Below are 18,632 nucleotides of genomic sequence, written 5' to 3'. Positions count from 1 at the left end.
GATTTGAATTTCGTGGTTGCACACTTCTCTCTTCCCATCAACCTCATTATTAGCAAAGGATTTTCTCTCTGCCTTGATCTGATCTTGTATGTCTCAAAAGCGGAGACTAGTGATACAGTTTTAAGAACTCTCGCTCTCGAAACAATGGAATCCTTTTACCCTGGGGAGGAATGGTTAAGAATTTATATTGATGGTTCCTGAATGAGCGGTTGTGTTGACGCCGGTGCTAGTGTTTGCTGTGAACTTTGTTGCCTTTATGCTCCCAATGGTGTTTATCAATCGGCTGTTGATGGTGAGATTGAAGCCATTTCCCAAGTCCTGACACAACTTTGGCAACATCTAGGCTTTTTTTCAAAAATTGTATGATTCACGCACATCAAGTGATTGATGCATCCAGCTGATCTAGAACTTTAATCCTAGCTAATTACTTAAATCTTCTCAACTGGTTTGCCAGCAATAATAAGACAGTAATGCTTCAATGGATTCTGCCCCACTGTGGATTTCTGGTAAATTAGAGGGCCGATTTCCAGGCAAAAAGAAGGGGGGGGGGCATTGTCCACCAGAGAATCCTAGTCTTCCTTTTAATAATATCATATGTCTAATAAAGAACATCTTCAGGGACTATTTCCGCAAAGAACTCAAAAATTGCAATTTGAATAAGACATGGTTTAAACAGATTCTCCATGTCACTTGGAAGCCTAGGATGAAATCTGTCACCATGTATTGTCTGATATCTAGACGTGATTACCTGAATAAACATCTACGGTGCATCAGACTGGTTCCTGATCTTTTTTTTACCTTGGGTGATCTCCACGAAGAGTTGGACTTGTCTCCTCTGTTTAGATGCCCTGCTCTTCTCCAGACATCAATCTGGGAACGCTACTGGACTGCTGGCTTTCATTCATAGATTTATTGTTTGTTACATATTCAATTGTCTTTTAATGAGCCTTTGGAAATAATAATAAAAAATAGGTTGTAATTTTGAATTTATTGCATTTTAGTTAGAGAGTTGACAAGGATCTCTCTAGAATAAATTTGAGCCATTAAAAGATGCTATTCAAATTATTTTATCTTTAAAACAGATAATTTAAGAAAACATTTTATCTCAAAAATGGCCTTTTTACAATATTTTTCATTTTAAAAACAGACCAACACAAAATTCTTCCTTCGAAAAGTTGATGAATAACGTCTTCAATTGGCGCTCAATCTGTAATAAAAGGGATTAAATATTTGTAAATACTATTAAATGGTTTTATAATTTATTTAAATGGAAAAAGACTTTTTTCATAAATTTATTAAATTTTTATTCATTTGTCTATATTTTTACTAAATTATGAAAGCAGAATCTTATGCAGACCCCTTGCTAATGGGCAGTTGTATCAGTTGTTAACTTTAAAGATATTGCAACAAAATATGTTATTGTAATTTTCATTAGTTTTCATATGTTATTGTTGTAAAAGATCAGGGAAATTAATTTTGTGATTCTTTTAGGTTTTTTTTTAGTTGTAATAACACATTTTTGTTCAATTTTTAATACATTTAAATCGTATATTTGCTTTCATTAAACAATTTTTAATGCAGTGATATAGTTTTATGTATTGCCATGTCAATTTTTAGTTAAACCTTAATTATAATTCTATTTTTAAAAATTTAACATTATAAATCGAAATTGTTACCATGTATTTTTTAAATAGAATCTGAAGTGAATATTTACAATACTCTTAATAATAGTAGCAGTTTCTTTAACCTTCTTTAGTTTTAGCAGTTTACCAAATCTGAGGTTAATATTCAGACTAAAATGTACAGAGTTAATGAAATATTATAAAAAATGTTCTCAATTATTTTCTATAACATTTTTTTTTCTATTAAAAAGGTGAATGCTCTTGTTATAAGTAAAACTTCCAACTTAGAGGTTGTATGTTATGTTCCTAAAGTTAACCTTAAAATTATTTGAAGTTCAATAATTAAATTTTTAAGAAAAAAAAATTATTATCCGTATATTGAAAATAACTATCTGTATACTGAAATGTACAGAGTTAATGATCTATTATAGAAAATTTTCTCAATTATTCTATAATTTTTTTTTAATGCTCCTCTTATAAGTAAATCTGCCAACTTATAGTGTGCATGCTATGCTCCTAAAGTTGACCTTAAAATTATTTGAAGTTCAGTATTAAATTTAAAAAAAAAAAAATAACTATCTGTATATAAAGTTAAGTTAGCTGCTTTTTAAAAACAGCAGTTTTCAAAAGAAAAATGAATTGTATAAGTTGTACAAGTTTCCTATTTCTATTATTCATTGTTATTAATTATTTTATTAAAAGTATAGTCAATTATGTTCTTGGTTTTTTCTAATTTTAATTATTTTTTAGGCGTTCCTTTTCCGCCCAGCCATAAGCTGAATATTAGTGAAGTTTTCGATTCTAAAAATGGAAAGCCGCGAATGGATGTTCTGAAACAGCATTTTGTGTTAGAAGGAAGATTGGATGAACCTTGTGCTTTAAAAATTATTAATGAAGGCGCTGCACTTTTAAGGGCTGAAAAAACTATGATTGATATTGAAGCACCAGTCACAGGTATTTTACTAAAATTTGTTCATGATTTTGTAAAAAATATAAAAAAATAAATCTGTTTAGCAGGTTTGGCAAGTTTTTGACAATTGTTAAAAACCTCAAAATTTTGGAGTAAGGATAATGATTAGCTATTATAAATATGAAATATTTATAAATAAACATACAAATAAAATTGCAAGTGATCAATCAATTATGCTCTTGGATTATTTTGACATTAAACTCTCGTTTGGTTTTGGCAATTAATGTCAAAAATAAAAATTCTTTTTGTAGGAAATATTAAATAATTAGGTTTTAAAATGTGTAAAATTGCAATTTATCCAATCTGTTTATTTGTTTAATTATTAAAAATACAACAACAATCATCTTTTAAAAACACACAACAATCATCTATTCATTACATGTAAAATCAATTTTCATTTACTCCCATTTTAACACCTCTCCTGAAGTCTGTGGTTACAAGAAAATTAGTTTTGTAGCTCTCTGTATTATGGAAATTCGAAAGTATTCCTTTGATTGATGCTAAGCTGTATAAATTGGAATGTAGACTTACTAAAACTATTATAAAATGATAAAACAACATTTAATTAGGAAATTTATTCTAATATCTGTACTAAATTATTGATAGTAACTTAATTAAACCTTTGAATTGATTGATTGAAAAAATTATTAACTCATTTAAACAAACATTTATATATTTTTTAAAATTATAAATGGTTTGCTTATCAAGGAATATATTATTGTCATGATTTATTGGAAATATTCATGAACAAATAAGCAGGAGTGTGGAAAATTCTTTGAGCCTAATATTTCCTTAGAAGAAAATTTCTTTTTGAATCAAAATTTCCCAAAACTGTTAGTCTTTTGGCATAATAACTTTTTTTAAATAATATTTAAAATGGTATATTATGGGCCTTGATCTTTCCAAGTCAATCTGCACTTATCTGTAATATTAAGATTTAATGGTAATGATACTGATAATCACAATTTTCTTTCTTTTTCCTTTTTAAACAGTGCTGAAAGTAGCTGATATGTACTTAATTAAAGCTTAAAATGTTTGTTATTTAGTAAATACATAGCTACAAACTCTACTCGATTTTGCCAGTTTCTCCTGGTTTACTGGTTTAATAAAAATTCACCTGGTTTTTGTACATTTTGGAAAATTCCCTAAAATTGAGTAGGTTTTCTAAAAAATTCCCTATTGAAATAGAATTTTTTGCACAGATTAATGCTTGCTTGAATATTTAAATAAATATCCTTAATATATAATGAAGCAAGCCTCATTTATAGAAATCAGTTTAAAAAACTCTTTTTATTCTGAAATGCTCAGTTTATTTTTTTCTGAACTCCTTTTTTAATATAATTAAAAATCTTTTTAACTAATGATGAATTAAATAATTATTAATTACTATTCAAAATTATGGGTAAACATAATGCATGACATTTCAAGCATATTTAATGGCAATCATAACTGGAAAATATTAGTTTTTGTATTTTAATGATTATAAAAATCCCTAAAATTCCCTATGTGTAAAATATTTAGTACATAATTCAACAATTATCATGAAATTTATATTTTGTAAAATCTGCTGGATTTTTTCCTATCCATGTTGGTAGTAAATAAATGTAAATAAATTTGAAAAAGTTAATTGGTAGTATTTGAATGACTAATGTTTTAAAATGGCTACTGCATCATCTTGTTTCAAAATCTGACATTTTTGTATGAGATAGTTCAAAACATATTCTAATCTTAATCATTAACTGTTTTCTAAAATGATTCTTTATAAAATTTTGTCCAATTTGTTCCCTAACAGGCATTAACTAAATTGCACCAAAAATTAACTTTAGTTGCAAAAGGGGAATTTAGTAATTTTTCCTGAATTTTTATGATAAATTATTTATGCTGCATTAAAAAATATTTCTCTTTTTAAAAGAATCAACCATATAAATGTAAATTTATTCCTTTGAAAATATATCTACTCTTGCAAACTGCAGAATTAATTCCTCAAAACTTTTTTAAAAGACCAAACACCAATGTAAATAGCTTTCAAAACTGTAGAATTAGTTTCCTATCAGTTGAAAAGGATTAATATTTTATTTATTTATTATAAGGAACAGAAAGTAGAAATATTTATTTTCATTTCTATTGTGCTTGATTATGAATTTATTTTCCTGATTATGTAACATACATATTGTGAAATTGTTTACCTTGAAAACTTTTCACTTCTTTCTTATTATGTTCAACATGTGTATTCAAATATTATTTTTAAGAATTTGTTTGTTTTAAATCACATGTGACATATTTTGTATTTTAGTTATCAATGGTATTATTTCCCAATGTTTATAACATGATTTAAGAGAAAAATAAAGATGTAGAATATAATCTGTAAGTTAAATTTTTCAAATAACTGCCTTTAAAAAAATGAAGAAGGAAATATATATAGATATAAAATGTTTTTTTTTTATTATATTATTATTTTATGTATATATATATATATATATATATATATATATATATATATATATATATATATATATATATATATATATATATATATATATTTGTAAGCAATAGGTTTATAAGAATTCTACATTGAGCAATATTGTCAAGCTGCCTTTCCACTATAATTCATATTGTTTAAAAGAAAAAAAAGAAAAATAATTCAAACGAGTTTATTCTGTTGAGAGAGATCTTAGACTGAGGAATCTTTGAATCAACCAATGGCAATCTATGGTTCCAGACAGAGACAGATGGAGGAAACTCATGGAGAGGGCTCTGGCTTGTGACAGGCTGCAGTGCTAAAAAGGAAGATAATTAAAAAAATAATAATAATTTCTAATTAAACAATAATAATGATAAATCCTAAATCATAATAATAAATAATAAAAATATATTCATTTAACTGAAGTTTGTTTTTAATTTTAATCATCTTAATTTTCAGTTTGTGGAGATATACATGGTCAGTTTTTTGATCTAATGAAATTATTTGAAGTTGGAGGTCCGCCTGCTACAACTAAATATTTATTTCTTGGAGATTATGTGGATAGAGGATATTTTAGCATAGAGGTTTGTTTTTTAACTATTTTTCTTTGTTTAAACTATTTAAATTGTGTATAAATTTCTTATTAATATTTGATTCATTTTCCTAGCTGTGTTCCCTTATCTTGAAAAAAAAAATGTTTTAATGAGAAAAAATGATTGCTTTCAACTCAAAATTTTTGCTAATTATCAAATGCTTAAAAATTTTATAAACTTATTATATCGCCAAAAAGGTAGTCTTCAATTTATTTAGTTATTTTTATTATCAAAAAAAGCATTTAAAATTTTTTTTTTTTTACTAAGTGTAATCTGTATTATTCGTCAGTTAAGACAAACAATAAATTTTTTTTTTTATTTTTTTTATTTTAATAAACAAAAACTAGTTTCCACTTTTATGTAAAATTAAGTGCTTTATGCATAAAATTTTTTCTCTTTATCAGTTGTCAGTAGGGTAAAGCTTAAATCTATTTTTTACTTTTTCTCTGGATTTGAGAATACAAGAATTTTCTACTTTCACAATATATTACAACAGTCTTAAGTTATTAGCTGACCTATTATTATTAAATAAAATAAAAAAAATCTCAATATTTTGTATTAAAAATTTATTTATGTGATAAAATACTTTTTATGCTAATAAGAATTTTTTGTTTCTAAGGAGCTAATAAAATTGGTATGATGTGCTATTTTTGGCTGTGATGAAATAAATTTTATGATTGTAATTAAGAATGTGTTTTCACTTTTTAAAAAATTCATGATATTTATTGTCATCAAATATACATGATCAATTTTATTTCAGTGTGTTCTTTATTTATGGTCTCTGAAGTTGAATTATCCCACTACGATATTTTTGCTGAGAGGAAATCATGAGTGTCGACATTTAACTGAGTATTTCACGTTTAAAACAGAATGTAAGCACTTTTCTTTTTCGTGTGAAAATGTATAAACTATTAGGTTAATTTTTTTAAAACTTTATTTTGTGTTTATATATGATGATAATTTAATGTCATTTTAAATGTTATTGTAATTTGATATTTATATGATAATATATTAATGCCTAAGCACTTTTAAAGGAAATAAAAATGTCGTACCGTGGAATTAAAATTGTTTAATTTAATGCATTTAAATTTTTTATATGTTTAAAAAATACTATTAAATTTAATTTCTGATTAGTTGTGAAGAAATATACAGTTTTATAAAGCAAATATTTATGATAAATGTGAGCATTTTTAATTCATTAAATTAAGGCATTTGAAAAATTATACTAAATTTAACTTAAAATTAATGAAAGGTGTCCAAAAATTTATGGTGATTATTCAGAATTCCTAAGAATTACTGTTGAACAGCCTTTGAGAATTACAGCCTTTGAAACTCTGTGGCTTACAGGCCTCAGTTTAGTTTAAATTAGTTTTTATAAAATTATTATTAACCCTGATAAATTTATAAAGAAATAATGAAAAAAATATTGAATAATATTCCTATCTCTGTAAAAGGAGTTTGTCTGTATACGTAATTGTGCTAGATGTGATTTTTTCTATGATATTGGCTTGTAGTCAATTTGGCATAGGACCTGTTTGTTTTCTTACCTTGCAAACATGTTTTTTTAATGTAATTTAATTGAGAAATATGCTTGGAAGAATAATCTTTGCTCAAATCAAATGTACGTAGTATTTAGAGATTTAAACTTTGTTTAGTTGGATCAAGCTCAATGTGTGTTTTTAGGATTGTGTATTTTAATTTCGAAAAAAATATTTTAAACATTACATTTTACCATTTTTTTTAAAAAATTAACCACGTCGTAAGTTACCCCATCTCAAAAAGTTCTTTTTAGTTTTTATTTTAAACTAGAAGAACCAGAACTTCAAGTATTTAGTAAACAAATCATTTGTCTTTACCTGAAGTTAATCAATTTTACTAATTTGTTTAATTAGTATGCTTATTAAATATATTAGATCAGTGGTTCCCAAATGGTTTTCTGCCGAGCCCTGGGGTTCTGAAAATTAAGATTTTTTTCTTTAACTAGTAATGATTTTTGAAACCTGTAATTATATTTAGATCTGTAATCCATTATTTATTGAAAGTTTTGATTATCATTTTTAAATTATGCTAATAAAAAAGTAATGGCAAATTTTTGTTTAAAAAAATATAATTTTTCTTCTGACTATATAGAAAATTAATTTTGAAAATAACATGTTCGACATTGCATTATTATTTCCCATCGCTCTTTTAAAATCGAAATGAACTAACTATAATCATTAATAAAGAAATATGTTTTCCTAATAACTTTTTCAACATTTATAGCAGTTATATTTAGAAAACCATTCTGCTTATTTTGTTCATTTTGAACTTGTGTGTACACACTAAAAACAAATTCATAACTAAACTAGATACAGCTTCAGGACTGCTAATTTAACTGTCGGACAAAAAACCAATTTTAGGATTATTAAAGAAAGAAAGAAAAAAAAACGAAAATTTCAGTCCTCTTATTAAGTATTTTCAAAATAAAGTCTCTCATTGATTATTAATATTTTTGCAATTGTCTTAATATACTTTATTTATTAAGTATATTATTATATTAAGTCTCTGCCGAAAGAAGTTTAATCGTTTAGGGTTCCATAGCCTGAAAAAATTGGGAACCGCTGCCTTAAATTTTATTTTATCTCTTTCTTTTACTCAACTTGCTATGATATAACATTTACAGAATAATATTTATTACAGGTAAAATTAAATATTCAGAACGTGTGTATGATGCCTGTATGGATGCCTTTGACTGCCTACCTTTATCTGCTCTTATGAATCAGCAATTCCTTTGTGTTCATGGCGGACTCTCCCCTGAAGTTCATAACTTGGATGATATAAGAAAGGTTCACTTTTTTAATGCTACATTCAATTTAAAACTAAATTAGCTATTTGAATTGTTTTCCTTTATCTATAAAATGTGTGAATTTTTTGTGATTATGTCTATTATATTTTAAAAAATTTTTAGTGTAATTAGTCATTTTTTTGTGTAATTAGTCATTATTGTTTGCATAATGCAGATGCCAATGTTATCAAAAAAATTTTTTTTTGAAGGAAAATTTCATTCTTTTGTTTTAAATATTTGATTTTTTCCTCTTTCAAAAACTAAGCTTTTCATCAAAGTATAGTAGATGTAAAAGGGGAAATATGCAAATCAGGATTATCACATAATTATCTATCTACTGAAAACTAACAGCTGTTTAAAAGTAGCTAAAGTGTTTCATATTCCTATTTAGTCAAATTTGAACACTTGTAACCCCAGGTGCGCACATTTTCTGGGACAATCAGCTACGGTATTATTATAACCAAAAATGTGATTTTGATTAATTTTTTTTACTTAATTGCAAACTTTTAAAAAGGTAAAATATTAAATCAATTAATTTAAGTTTGAAGTTTTAAATTTTTTTTTTTTCATTTGTCATATTTTTCTGAGGGCTGTAAACTCTCATTACTTGCATAGAAAAGTGGAAACATTTTAAGCTACCTGTCTGCCTGTGATTTTATGGTTTTTAAGTTAAATACCTATTGTATAAAATTAAACTAAAATTTTGTTGCTTTGTTCGCAGCTTGATCGATTTAAGGAGCCTCCGGCATTTGGACCCATGTGCGATCTTTTGTGGTCAGATCCACTTGAAGATTTTGGGAATGAAAAGCACAGTGAACATTTCAGCCACAATAGTGTCAGAGGGTGCTCATACTTTTACAGGTATGTTTTAATGTTATGGATATTAGTTTGTAGTTTTCAAGTCTTTCAGGGTTGCAAAAAACCTGGGGTTTTCTAGAAAAACCCAATCCGGGTGGGTTTATCTGGTTTTTGTTGGACTTTTTTGGGTTTTTTTGGGCTTTTTATGTTTAAATGGAGTTTTTTTCAAAAGAGAGGGCAGGAATAAGTCTTATTTTAAAAAAGCCTGTTATAATATTAATAATTAAGTTTAATTTTATAAATTGACTTAGCATATAGGTAATTAATAATTAATACAAATAAATTTATGCAAAAGTCTGAAAAAAGTTTCATCTGACATCACGATACAAAACGTTATATGTATTCACCTACATCTCACATTTGAAACTTATTTTAACACAGGATTGCTTTTTATTTATATTTTAGTCTTAAAAAATATTTGAGGAAATTTTTTTATTTGCATAGAAAGTGAATCAAAGGCACTGACTAAGCCATACAGTCAGATCTAGCCAACAAGGTGACTCTCCAGTCTCCAACATAGTTAGATTTTTCAGCTTAGGTTAATTTTTTTAGGCTAGACTACATATATATTTGAATAGAATAGCTCTTTTATATAACAGAGGATAAAAAGAAATCAATCTTAGAAAAACCCACTTTAGGGTGGGTTTCACCCACTGGGTAAGTGGGTTTTTTGCAACCCTGTGTTTGGTGATTTCTTAAATGTATTCTTTCACTTAAATAATGAAAAATGCTTATACTAGAATTTAAATAAAGTTTCTCAAATTCAGAAATTCTTGCGCAATAAAGCTAAAACAAATAATATCATAACCAATATTTAAACTACATTCAAAAGTAATTGATGCATAATAATAGAACAGCTAATACAAATTTTTCAAACTCGAAATGAAAAGTTAATTATAGTACTTGTCATTTGTAGGAAACAAGTTTAAATTTAAGACCAAACCCAATCTAACAAGTTTAGCATCATATTGGGGAGACTACATTAACACTGAAAAGGAATATTTTCAAAATATATAGTAATTTGAACATCATAGTCATAATTTGTATCCTTTTTCAAGGGATAAAGTGTACTGTATCCAGTGTTTTCACTACAGCGCGAGAATCTCGTATATTTTTTTCGTTTCTCTCATTAAAAAATTATTACCGCGAGAAATTCGCGCATTCTATAAACCAATTTCAAAATTTGCGAATTTCTCGCATTTTGAAAAGAATTTCTCATTGCACCATTTAGAATAAAATCCTTTTCACTTTTCTTCCTGGATCTTTCATTATTTTCAATATCTACCTCATTATCTAGCTTCCCTATTTACCAGTATTGTTCAGAACCTTTAAGAACAACAGAACACCATCCCTCTGAACCTCTTTCAGAACGCATTTCTCTGGAACCATGTGTTTACTGTAGGTAAGGTTTCTTCATGTAAGACATTCAAATTTTTTGTGCATTAATGCAAGATGGACAAATACGTTGTAAAGGCAATATCTTCTACTCCAAAACGGACAAATGAAAATGAAACAAATGTGGGCAGAAACGATCGAAATGAAACAAATATGCATTTGAGCAACCTAAGGAGAATAGCTGATGAAAAAGTAGATATAGAACATTTTCCATATGATGATGCAGCAAAAATATTCAATGCTTTAAAAATTAGAAGATGTTAAAAATGTACATTAAAGAAATTATTTTTTTTCCAAGTCTCTTTGTGTTTTTTTTTTTTTTTTTTTTTTTTTTTAATTTTTAGAAATCTTACTTAACTTTTTGAAATCTCACCCTGTTTTTAAGAAAGGGTGAGAAATTCTCACCCATTTTTTTTCTGCGATGAAAACACTGGTATCTTTTAAAACCATCTTTCATCTCGCTTATACTCCTACCTTATATATCTAGAGATTGATCTGTACAAAAACCTTCTCCAACTGTCTTAATTTCACGCTTCAGTTTCTGTCAGAATTGTTTTACAATTTTTTTTCCTTTATAGGATTTTATTTCCTTTATAGTGAAATGCTTAAAAAGAAAAGTTAAAAGATCTTTTTTTTTTCCTTCCCCCAAATTAATTATAGATTATGAAAAATGCTACCATATAGCAACAATAATTGGATAGTAATATATTAGCAAATTTGTTTCTCTAATCATTAAATTGGGGATGGAGGTATTTAAAAAATTTCTGAAACAGTGTTGGATTATATCTTTGTTGATATTAATTATTAAAATGTATCTGGATAGATATTAGCTATTTATTTCTGACCCATTGTCCTCAGATGAGTTCTAGCAATTTTTACCCTCCATGGTTTCAAAAATCTGACTTACTATGTCTTAAGCCATTTGGTATTCTATCTTCTTTAGCTAATAAAATTTTATGACATAAAATACCTTTTTTTTTCCATTAAACATATTTTATCATTGTATTTTTTTACTTACAGTTTAGCACTAAAGTCCCGTTCTATTCTTTAGCCATTTAATTATGCTATCAAACTTATCTATATTTTCTTTTTAACAGTTATTACATTCTTGTTATGAATTAAAACCTGGGTGTTGATCTGTAAATAATTTGCTTCCTTATCTATCTTCCTTCTAGTTATGCAGCATGTTGTGAATTTTTACAACAAAACAACCTTTTATCAGTAATACGAGCACATGAAGCCCAAGATGCTGGGTATGTTTTAGTTATTTTTTGCATTTTATTTAGATATGCTGAATATTGTTCCTAAAATTGTTGAAAAATTATTTCCACTGCCGTGAGTGTTTGTAATTATTATGATATAATATCTGTTTAAATAATAAACAATGTACAGAAATATTTTTTCTGTACATTAAAATTTAGTGTTTTATTCAAAGTGGCATTGTGTAATAATTGCTATTGTACATAACATATTCCGTCTTCTAGATGAGAATTTGTGAACTATCCTAAATTTTTGTTGATTCGTTAACTTCTAAAATTTATATACTTTTTTTGTGTACTTCATATGATTTCTTTTTCAGTTACTGTAAAAAAAAAAAAAAAAAAACGCTGAATGACTGGCAACATTTATTAACAGTTTAGCAACAATAATAAAACAATTAAATTTATAAATTATCTAACGTTAAAGATAATCTTTTCTTTTTTTAAAATATGCACATTTTTATTTATTACTTTAAATTTTTATAAAATTTATAATATGGAGGGGAGAGTCAAAGGTAATTGAATTCTAAAATTTCAGAAATTTTGAACAGTCTTGTTTTGAAAAAGTTTTAAATTATAATTCTGAACTTAAATTTATACTTGGTATTATTATATAAGTGCAGAGATAGACTATTCATAAATCTCTTAATAAGTTTTTTTTTTTTAGTTATTTTCATTGATTTACATTACTTTATTTACTCTACATTATTATTTAATTTATATTAATGCTCTCGACTGTTTTAAAGGTTAAATTGCATGGATGGAGGTTATGTGTAGTATTTTCATTTTTCCCTCATTAAATTTTCAGTTATAGAATGTACAGAAAAAGTCAGACAACTGGTTTCCCTTCACTCATCACCATATTTTCAGCTCCGAACTACTTGGATGTGTACAACAACAAAGGTAAACAGTCGATTTGACCATTATATTTAAGAATAGTTGTGTTTAACCATTTCTAGATTGTATATAAATATTCTAAATTGCTTAGTGACAGGGTTGGCTTTTTGCCGGCAGAAACTGGTTTTTGCCATGCCAGTGGCAGAAACTGGTTATAACCGGTAAAGACCGGCAAGAACTGGCCGAAATTAAAAAACTTCTATATTAATTCTAGTAATTGGTTAATGACATTTTATTTAAGTAAACTGAAAAATTTAACTCCATGTAACTGCAACAAACTTATTAATTCACTGTTTGTAAATATATATTATTTTGTTTATATTAAATATAAATAGTGCAGCATATCAAATATTTATGCAAAATAAAGAATAAAGTACTGTTATAATAAATATAAATACTAGATTTTAGTTTATTGTATTAAACTCTGAAATTCAGTAATTATTATCATTTAACTCTTAACATCGTCGCCAATAGCCCATTGTGCAGCTCTAGTGCGACGTAAATTAACAACAACAACAACTCATAACATAACTGAATAGAGCTATTTTCCAATAGTTTTTATTCTTTTCAAGACATAATTTGTATGGTAACAATCCAATTATTATAACAGTAACAGTTTTAATCTTTTGTGCATAGCAATGCCTGCTAGTTCTGCTGTACTTAAGAGAATCTTCTCAAATTTCTCGTTCGTGCGTAGTAAATTGAGAAATTGTTTAGGTTTAGAAACTGCATCAAAACTTGTCTTTTGATATATATTACTGCAGAGTGCAAACAATGTAATGTTTGATTTTGAATGGTGATAATTTTGTAAATAAATTGTTTACTTTGTTTAGCATTTAATTTGTTTAGGATTTAATTGTTTTTTCTATGAATTATCCATTGTATGTCAATCTCAGTACTTACTTTTATGTCATTTTCTGAATTTCTACCACAAATGTGGCAGAAAAGGGGTTTCTGCCATGCCAGTTTTAACCGGTTTCTACCAGTGGTTTTAACCACCTCGGAAGAAACTTGCCAACCTTGCTTATTGATGTTAAAATTAGACATTGATTTAAGCTTTTTTTTTTAATTGATCATTATATTTAAGAATAGTTGTGTTTAACTATTTCTAGATTGTATACAAATATTGTAAATTGCCTACAAATTTTAGTGATGTTAAAATTACACAATTATTTGATTTTTTTTTTTTTAAATCCTACAATTTAAAATGACACTGAAAGACTTTTTTTTAATCAAAAAAATGTTTTCTAATTTTTTTATTACTTATAAATGATTTCATAGCAAAATATAGCAAACCATATAAATGCTTCGTTAAAAGTTTCATTGTAATTTTTGTAAAAAAAATATAAATCAGATTTAAATAAAATAAACTAATATAGTTTTTAAAAGGCAGTTGGTTTTAAAGGGATAATAATACTGTGAGAAAGTTTCCAAAAATTATTATTTTTTAATTTTTTTATATTTGAACAATGAGCATATTCAAAAACATTTTGTGTAAGTTTAAGAGATATAAGAAAATAAAGCTTATGTTTTGAGAATAGGGAAATACTTAATTTACCTATTGAAATTCAAAATTTACTGAAAATTATTAATCTAGTTTTTGAAGGAAATTTGTGTTAAGTTTTACATTCCTTTAATCATATTCGAAACATTTTTTACCATTTTAAATTTTCTTAATGTATGCTCCTTTTTGGCAATGATGAAATTAATAGGGTTTTTTTTTTTAATGATAGTCTATCTGCTAAAAATATTTATTTATTGTAATTTTTTTCTATTTTTGTGACTTTGCTGAAGCTGGTGTCTTTTTTGTTTCTTAAATCAGACAGCTGACATTTTGCGATCTCGCATTCAAGCACTCCTGATTGTGAACTAATGAAATGATTAAGAAACAGTACATTTAAATTGGTGCACAGATAAATGATATACATATTCAAAAACTTTAAATGTTGCTTTCTCTAAACAGTGTTTTCTTATTGATGGACTTAACTACATAAAATAATTATGCTTTCAAAGACAGAAAACAACTTTCCAAAATTCTAGGAGAAAATTATATTTTTGTAGTATTTAAAACATAAAATTATCTGATTAATTCTAAAAGTCAAGTTTTACTTTATCGAAACAGAAAGCACTGGCTCAAGTCAGTTTACTTTACTATTTTATTCTTCGAATATAATAAATATTGCATTTTCTCTCCATATTAGCCGCAGTTTTGAAGTATGAAAACAATGTGATGAATATTCGACAATTTAATTGTTCTCCACACCCCTACTGGTTGCCAAATTTTATGGATGTATTCACATGGTCTCTTCCTTTTGTTGGAGAGAAGGGTATGTATTATATATAGATGCAAAAGCTATTTTTTTTTATGATGTACTAAAATTTGCCACACAACACAAATTAGTGATGTATGTATATTTTTCAACAAGTACAATTTTTAGTTTTTCCATTTTCTAGTTTATTTAATTTATTACATTTACATGCATTTTTAAATTTTCTTTTGTCCATACAATATTAAACTCTACTTTTCTTTATTAATCCCCTAATTTTCTTAAACATTTAATTTATTGTTCAAGTGTTTAAAAAATAAATATCCTCTGCTGTGCAATTTTCTGTTTATCATTAATAATTTGTAATTGTAAGGAAATTTTTTTATATTTTAAAGAATATTTTAATTTTTCTACCGAAGAATATTTGAATTTAAAGAACTCTTAATTGACCCATATCATAATAAAATCCAAATAAAACAAATGCTATTTCAAAGTAATTACATATAATTTCAAAAGTATCTTGAAAAAGATCTAAATCGTGATTTTTAAAAAAAGATCTTTTATAAAATTCTGAACTACCTTCATAAAAGAGTCTTTCACATTGTTTTAAAATTTAGAAAACAATTCTTTAACTCATGATCATTTTTGTGTAAATGATTGACTATATCACACAAAAATCCAAAAGAATATAAATGTGAAATTTGCAAAAATTACTTTCATAGTTATTCAATACATTTTTATATTAACCAAAATTATTTTCACCAAACCTCGTTCCTTTCTTTTTTTTTTTTTTACAAATTCTAAACTGGTTTATATAAAATTTTTAAAGATTCGCAACATTATTATGAATATAATTGTCTTAAGTTAACTACAATACATAATCATAATTTTGTTTATTTTAGTCAATATTATGTTTTAAAACAATTCAAAAGATTTTCAAATTTCGTTGTTTTTTTTCAATTCATTGTGGGTTTTATTATTTAGAAAAATAATCTATTTTAATTTAGTGACTGAGATGCTTCTTAATGTGCTCAATATTTGCTCGGATGATGAACTTATGTCTGAAGGAGATGATACATTTGAAGGTAAGAATCAAGTTTTGTTTCTTTTGCATATTGTTTTGAATTTAAATTAAGTATTGACATATAAATTTATTGAATTTGATTATAAAATAATATATTTTTTAAGGTGAAATGATAAAACATGTATTGGAATTCTTAGAACATAAAAAAAACATCACATTTTTAAGTAGATCTTAAATTTACAATGATACCATTACTATAGTTGTTATAATATGGCAATGATATAATTATAAAACATATCTGTCCATGGATGGCCAAGAGTTTATGTGCCCAGCCCAGTTTTCTTGACCCTGGGCTCTGGGGGTTAGAAGCAGATATTTCGGTTGGATTATCAAATTTGGAACCCTCAGTGATTAGTTCCCAAACATGCTTTTACTGAATAAATATTATTTAAATTTTTCATTAAGTTTCTATGATCTAGTTACTTGATAACAAATTAGCAAAATAAAAGTTTCATGAAGTAATAAATGTAATTGAATATGAATATGCAAATCTGCATTCTTTATACTTTATTCTCACAAGAATTCTATTAAATTTTTTTCTACTTTGTAAAAATCATTATTGTTGCTGGAGTTTCAACTATGCAATTAAGCATCTAGAGCAGAGGCCGCCAAAGTGGTCTATATAGACCCCCAGGGGTCTATTTAACAAAAGCTGGGGTCAATTTGAGACAGGGGGGGCGAATGGGGGTCGATCCGAATCGGAAGGTTCGATTGTGGGTCGGGGGAAAAAAAACAGTTCTCAATACGCAAATCACACATACCTAATTAAGTATGTAAAATTTGTGAATTTTTTTTATAATTGACTCAATATCAGTTTCTTTATAAAACATAAATTAATAAACGTATATTTATTGGGGTGAAACAAGTATTTACGTACCACCGCGCTGTGGCACGAACTCAGCGCAGTTTATAAGTCATATGCATATGTGCGCTTGTCCAAATGTCACGTGTGACGAGCATTGACGTTACAAATGCAAATATCATACACAGTTTCAGCTGTCTTTGCAAACTGTGTTGAATATTTGCAGTGTCATTATTAAAATTTTTATAGTTTTGGATAATTAGTTATTGTTTCGTTAAAACCGTTCGTTTAGTTTAGATATCAATTTCAATTATCAATGCACAAAAAAGAAGGTAAGCATTAATAATATGGATTAGTACAGCCTGCGACAAAACTATAGCACACTTTGTATTTTTTTACGAAAATTACAAAATGATGAAAATTAAAATTGACCAATTTTGAACCCAATATACGAACCTTGCAAAAAAACACCAGGCACACCCATCTCATTGATCAAGAAGCAGTAAATCTTTAGTTGCTTTTCTTATCATATCTACTTATGCATAGTTACTTATTATTTAATAATAAGGTATTTAAATTTCAATATTAATATATTTTTCATAAAACTATTGTTACACAATGTACTATTACTTTAATAAATGTTTAAAATCGTAAAATAAATGTATAAACACAGTATCTAATAGAGTTTTATTTTAATTAACAGAAAATTACTTTTGTGGGGGTCGATGGAGATTTCGAAAAATCATATAGGGGTCGATGATCAAAAAAGTTTGGCGATCCCTGATCTAGAGCAAACTTTATTTATTCATATTTTAATTTTTTTTCTAAGTTGTGGAAGAGAGTTATTTGTAAAATAGTTTTCTAATATATAAATATTTTTTAAATTGAAAGTTTTTTACAACTATCATACAATCATGATGCTCAGTATGGTGCTAAGAAAGAAATTTAATTTCTAAACACATCTTTAGTTGTAACTTTTTATAACTTTCGTTTGTCCATGTTCAGGACACTTGGTCTTGTATATAACTTTTGAAAAAACTTGAATTTTCGAAAAGAAAAATCACTTTTTCTTAAATTACTCAATAATGTACTTTGCTAGGGTCATAAAGGTGAAGCAATGTTGGGTAATATGGTTTGCATTGTACACAAGCGACCTTTGCTTTATATACAAACTGGTACCCATCTTGAAATCAGCAAATCAAATTCCATTATGATTAACTTGATTGAATGATGACAAATTCTTATTTTCATTAGTAGGACAGCTATTCATAAGATCTGCATCTTAACCAAGATAAGGTATTGCATTTGGCTCGAAATTATGTAAAAAAATCATATAGCAAAGCACAATTGAAACAAGTAAATTTTTTATTAAGCTTAATTTGAAATTATCCAAATGTTGGAAACTTGATTTCTAAATCAAACTATCAAAATATAAATTTAAGCTGGGCATAACCTAAAAAAGGGCAGTTACGATAATAATTACATATTTTGTTAAGTTTCATGAAAGTTCATTTAAAATTTTTATTATTCATAACCAGAGGTCTGCTAATCTTCGTCTCGTCACGGCCCCTGAAAAATTATAGCTTGTGTCCAATATTTT

At 26.5% G+C, this 18,632-nt stretch overlaps 1 protein-coding gene across 1 annotated transcript in view; it reads left to right on the top strand.

Moving 5' to 3' along the window:
- LOC107447630 (serine/threonine-protein phosphatase 2B catalytic subunit 3) overlaps positions 1–18,632 on the top strand; it is a 33,269-nt gene that overhangs the window by 3,876 nt on the left and 10,761 nt on the right. Inside the window, exons 2-10 of the mRNA XM_016062587.5 lie at positions 2,373–2,576; positions 5,513–5,637; positions 6,407–6,518; positions 8,326–8,471; positions 9,192–9,331; positions 11,899–11,976; positions 12,791–12,885; positions 15,081–15,206; positions 16,154–16,231. Coding sequence (XP_015918073.1) covers positions 2,373–2,576; positions 5,513–5,637; positions 6,407–6,518; positions 8,326–8,471; positions 9,192–9,331; positions 11,899–11,976; positions 12,791–12,885; positions 15,081–15,206; positions 16,154–16,231 — 1,104 coding nt within the window. The remainder of the gene's footprint in view (positions 1–2,372; positions 2,577–5,512; positions 5,638–6,406; positions 6,519–8,325; positions 8,472–9,191; positions 9,332–11,898; positions 11,977–12,790; positions 12,886–15,080; positions 15,207–16,153; positions 16,232–18,632) is intronic.

Source organism: Parasteatoda tepidariorum, chromosome 9 (assembly GCF_982258835.1).
Source record: "Parasteatoda tepidariorum strain Cologne lab strain chromosome 9, Ptep-v5.0, whole genome shotgun sequence".
NCBI lineage: Eukaryota > Metazoa > Arthropoda > Arachnida > Araneae > Theridiidae > Parasteatoda > Parasteatoda tepidariorum.
The sequence above is the reverse complement of the archived record's forward strand: the minus strand, read 5'-3'. Positions and strand labels throughout refer to the sequence as shown.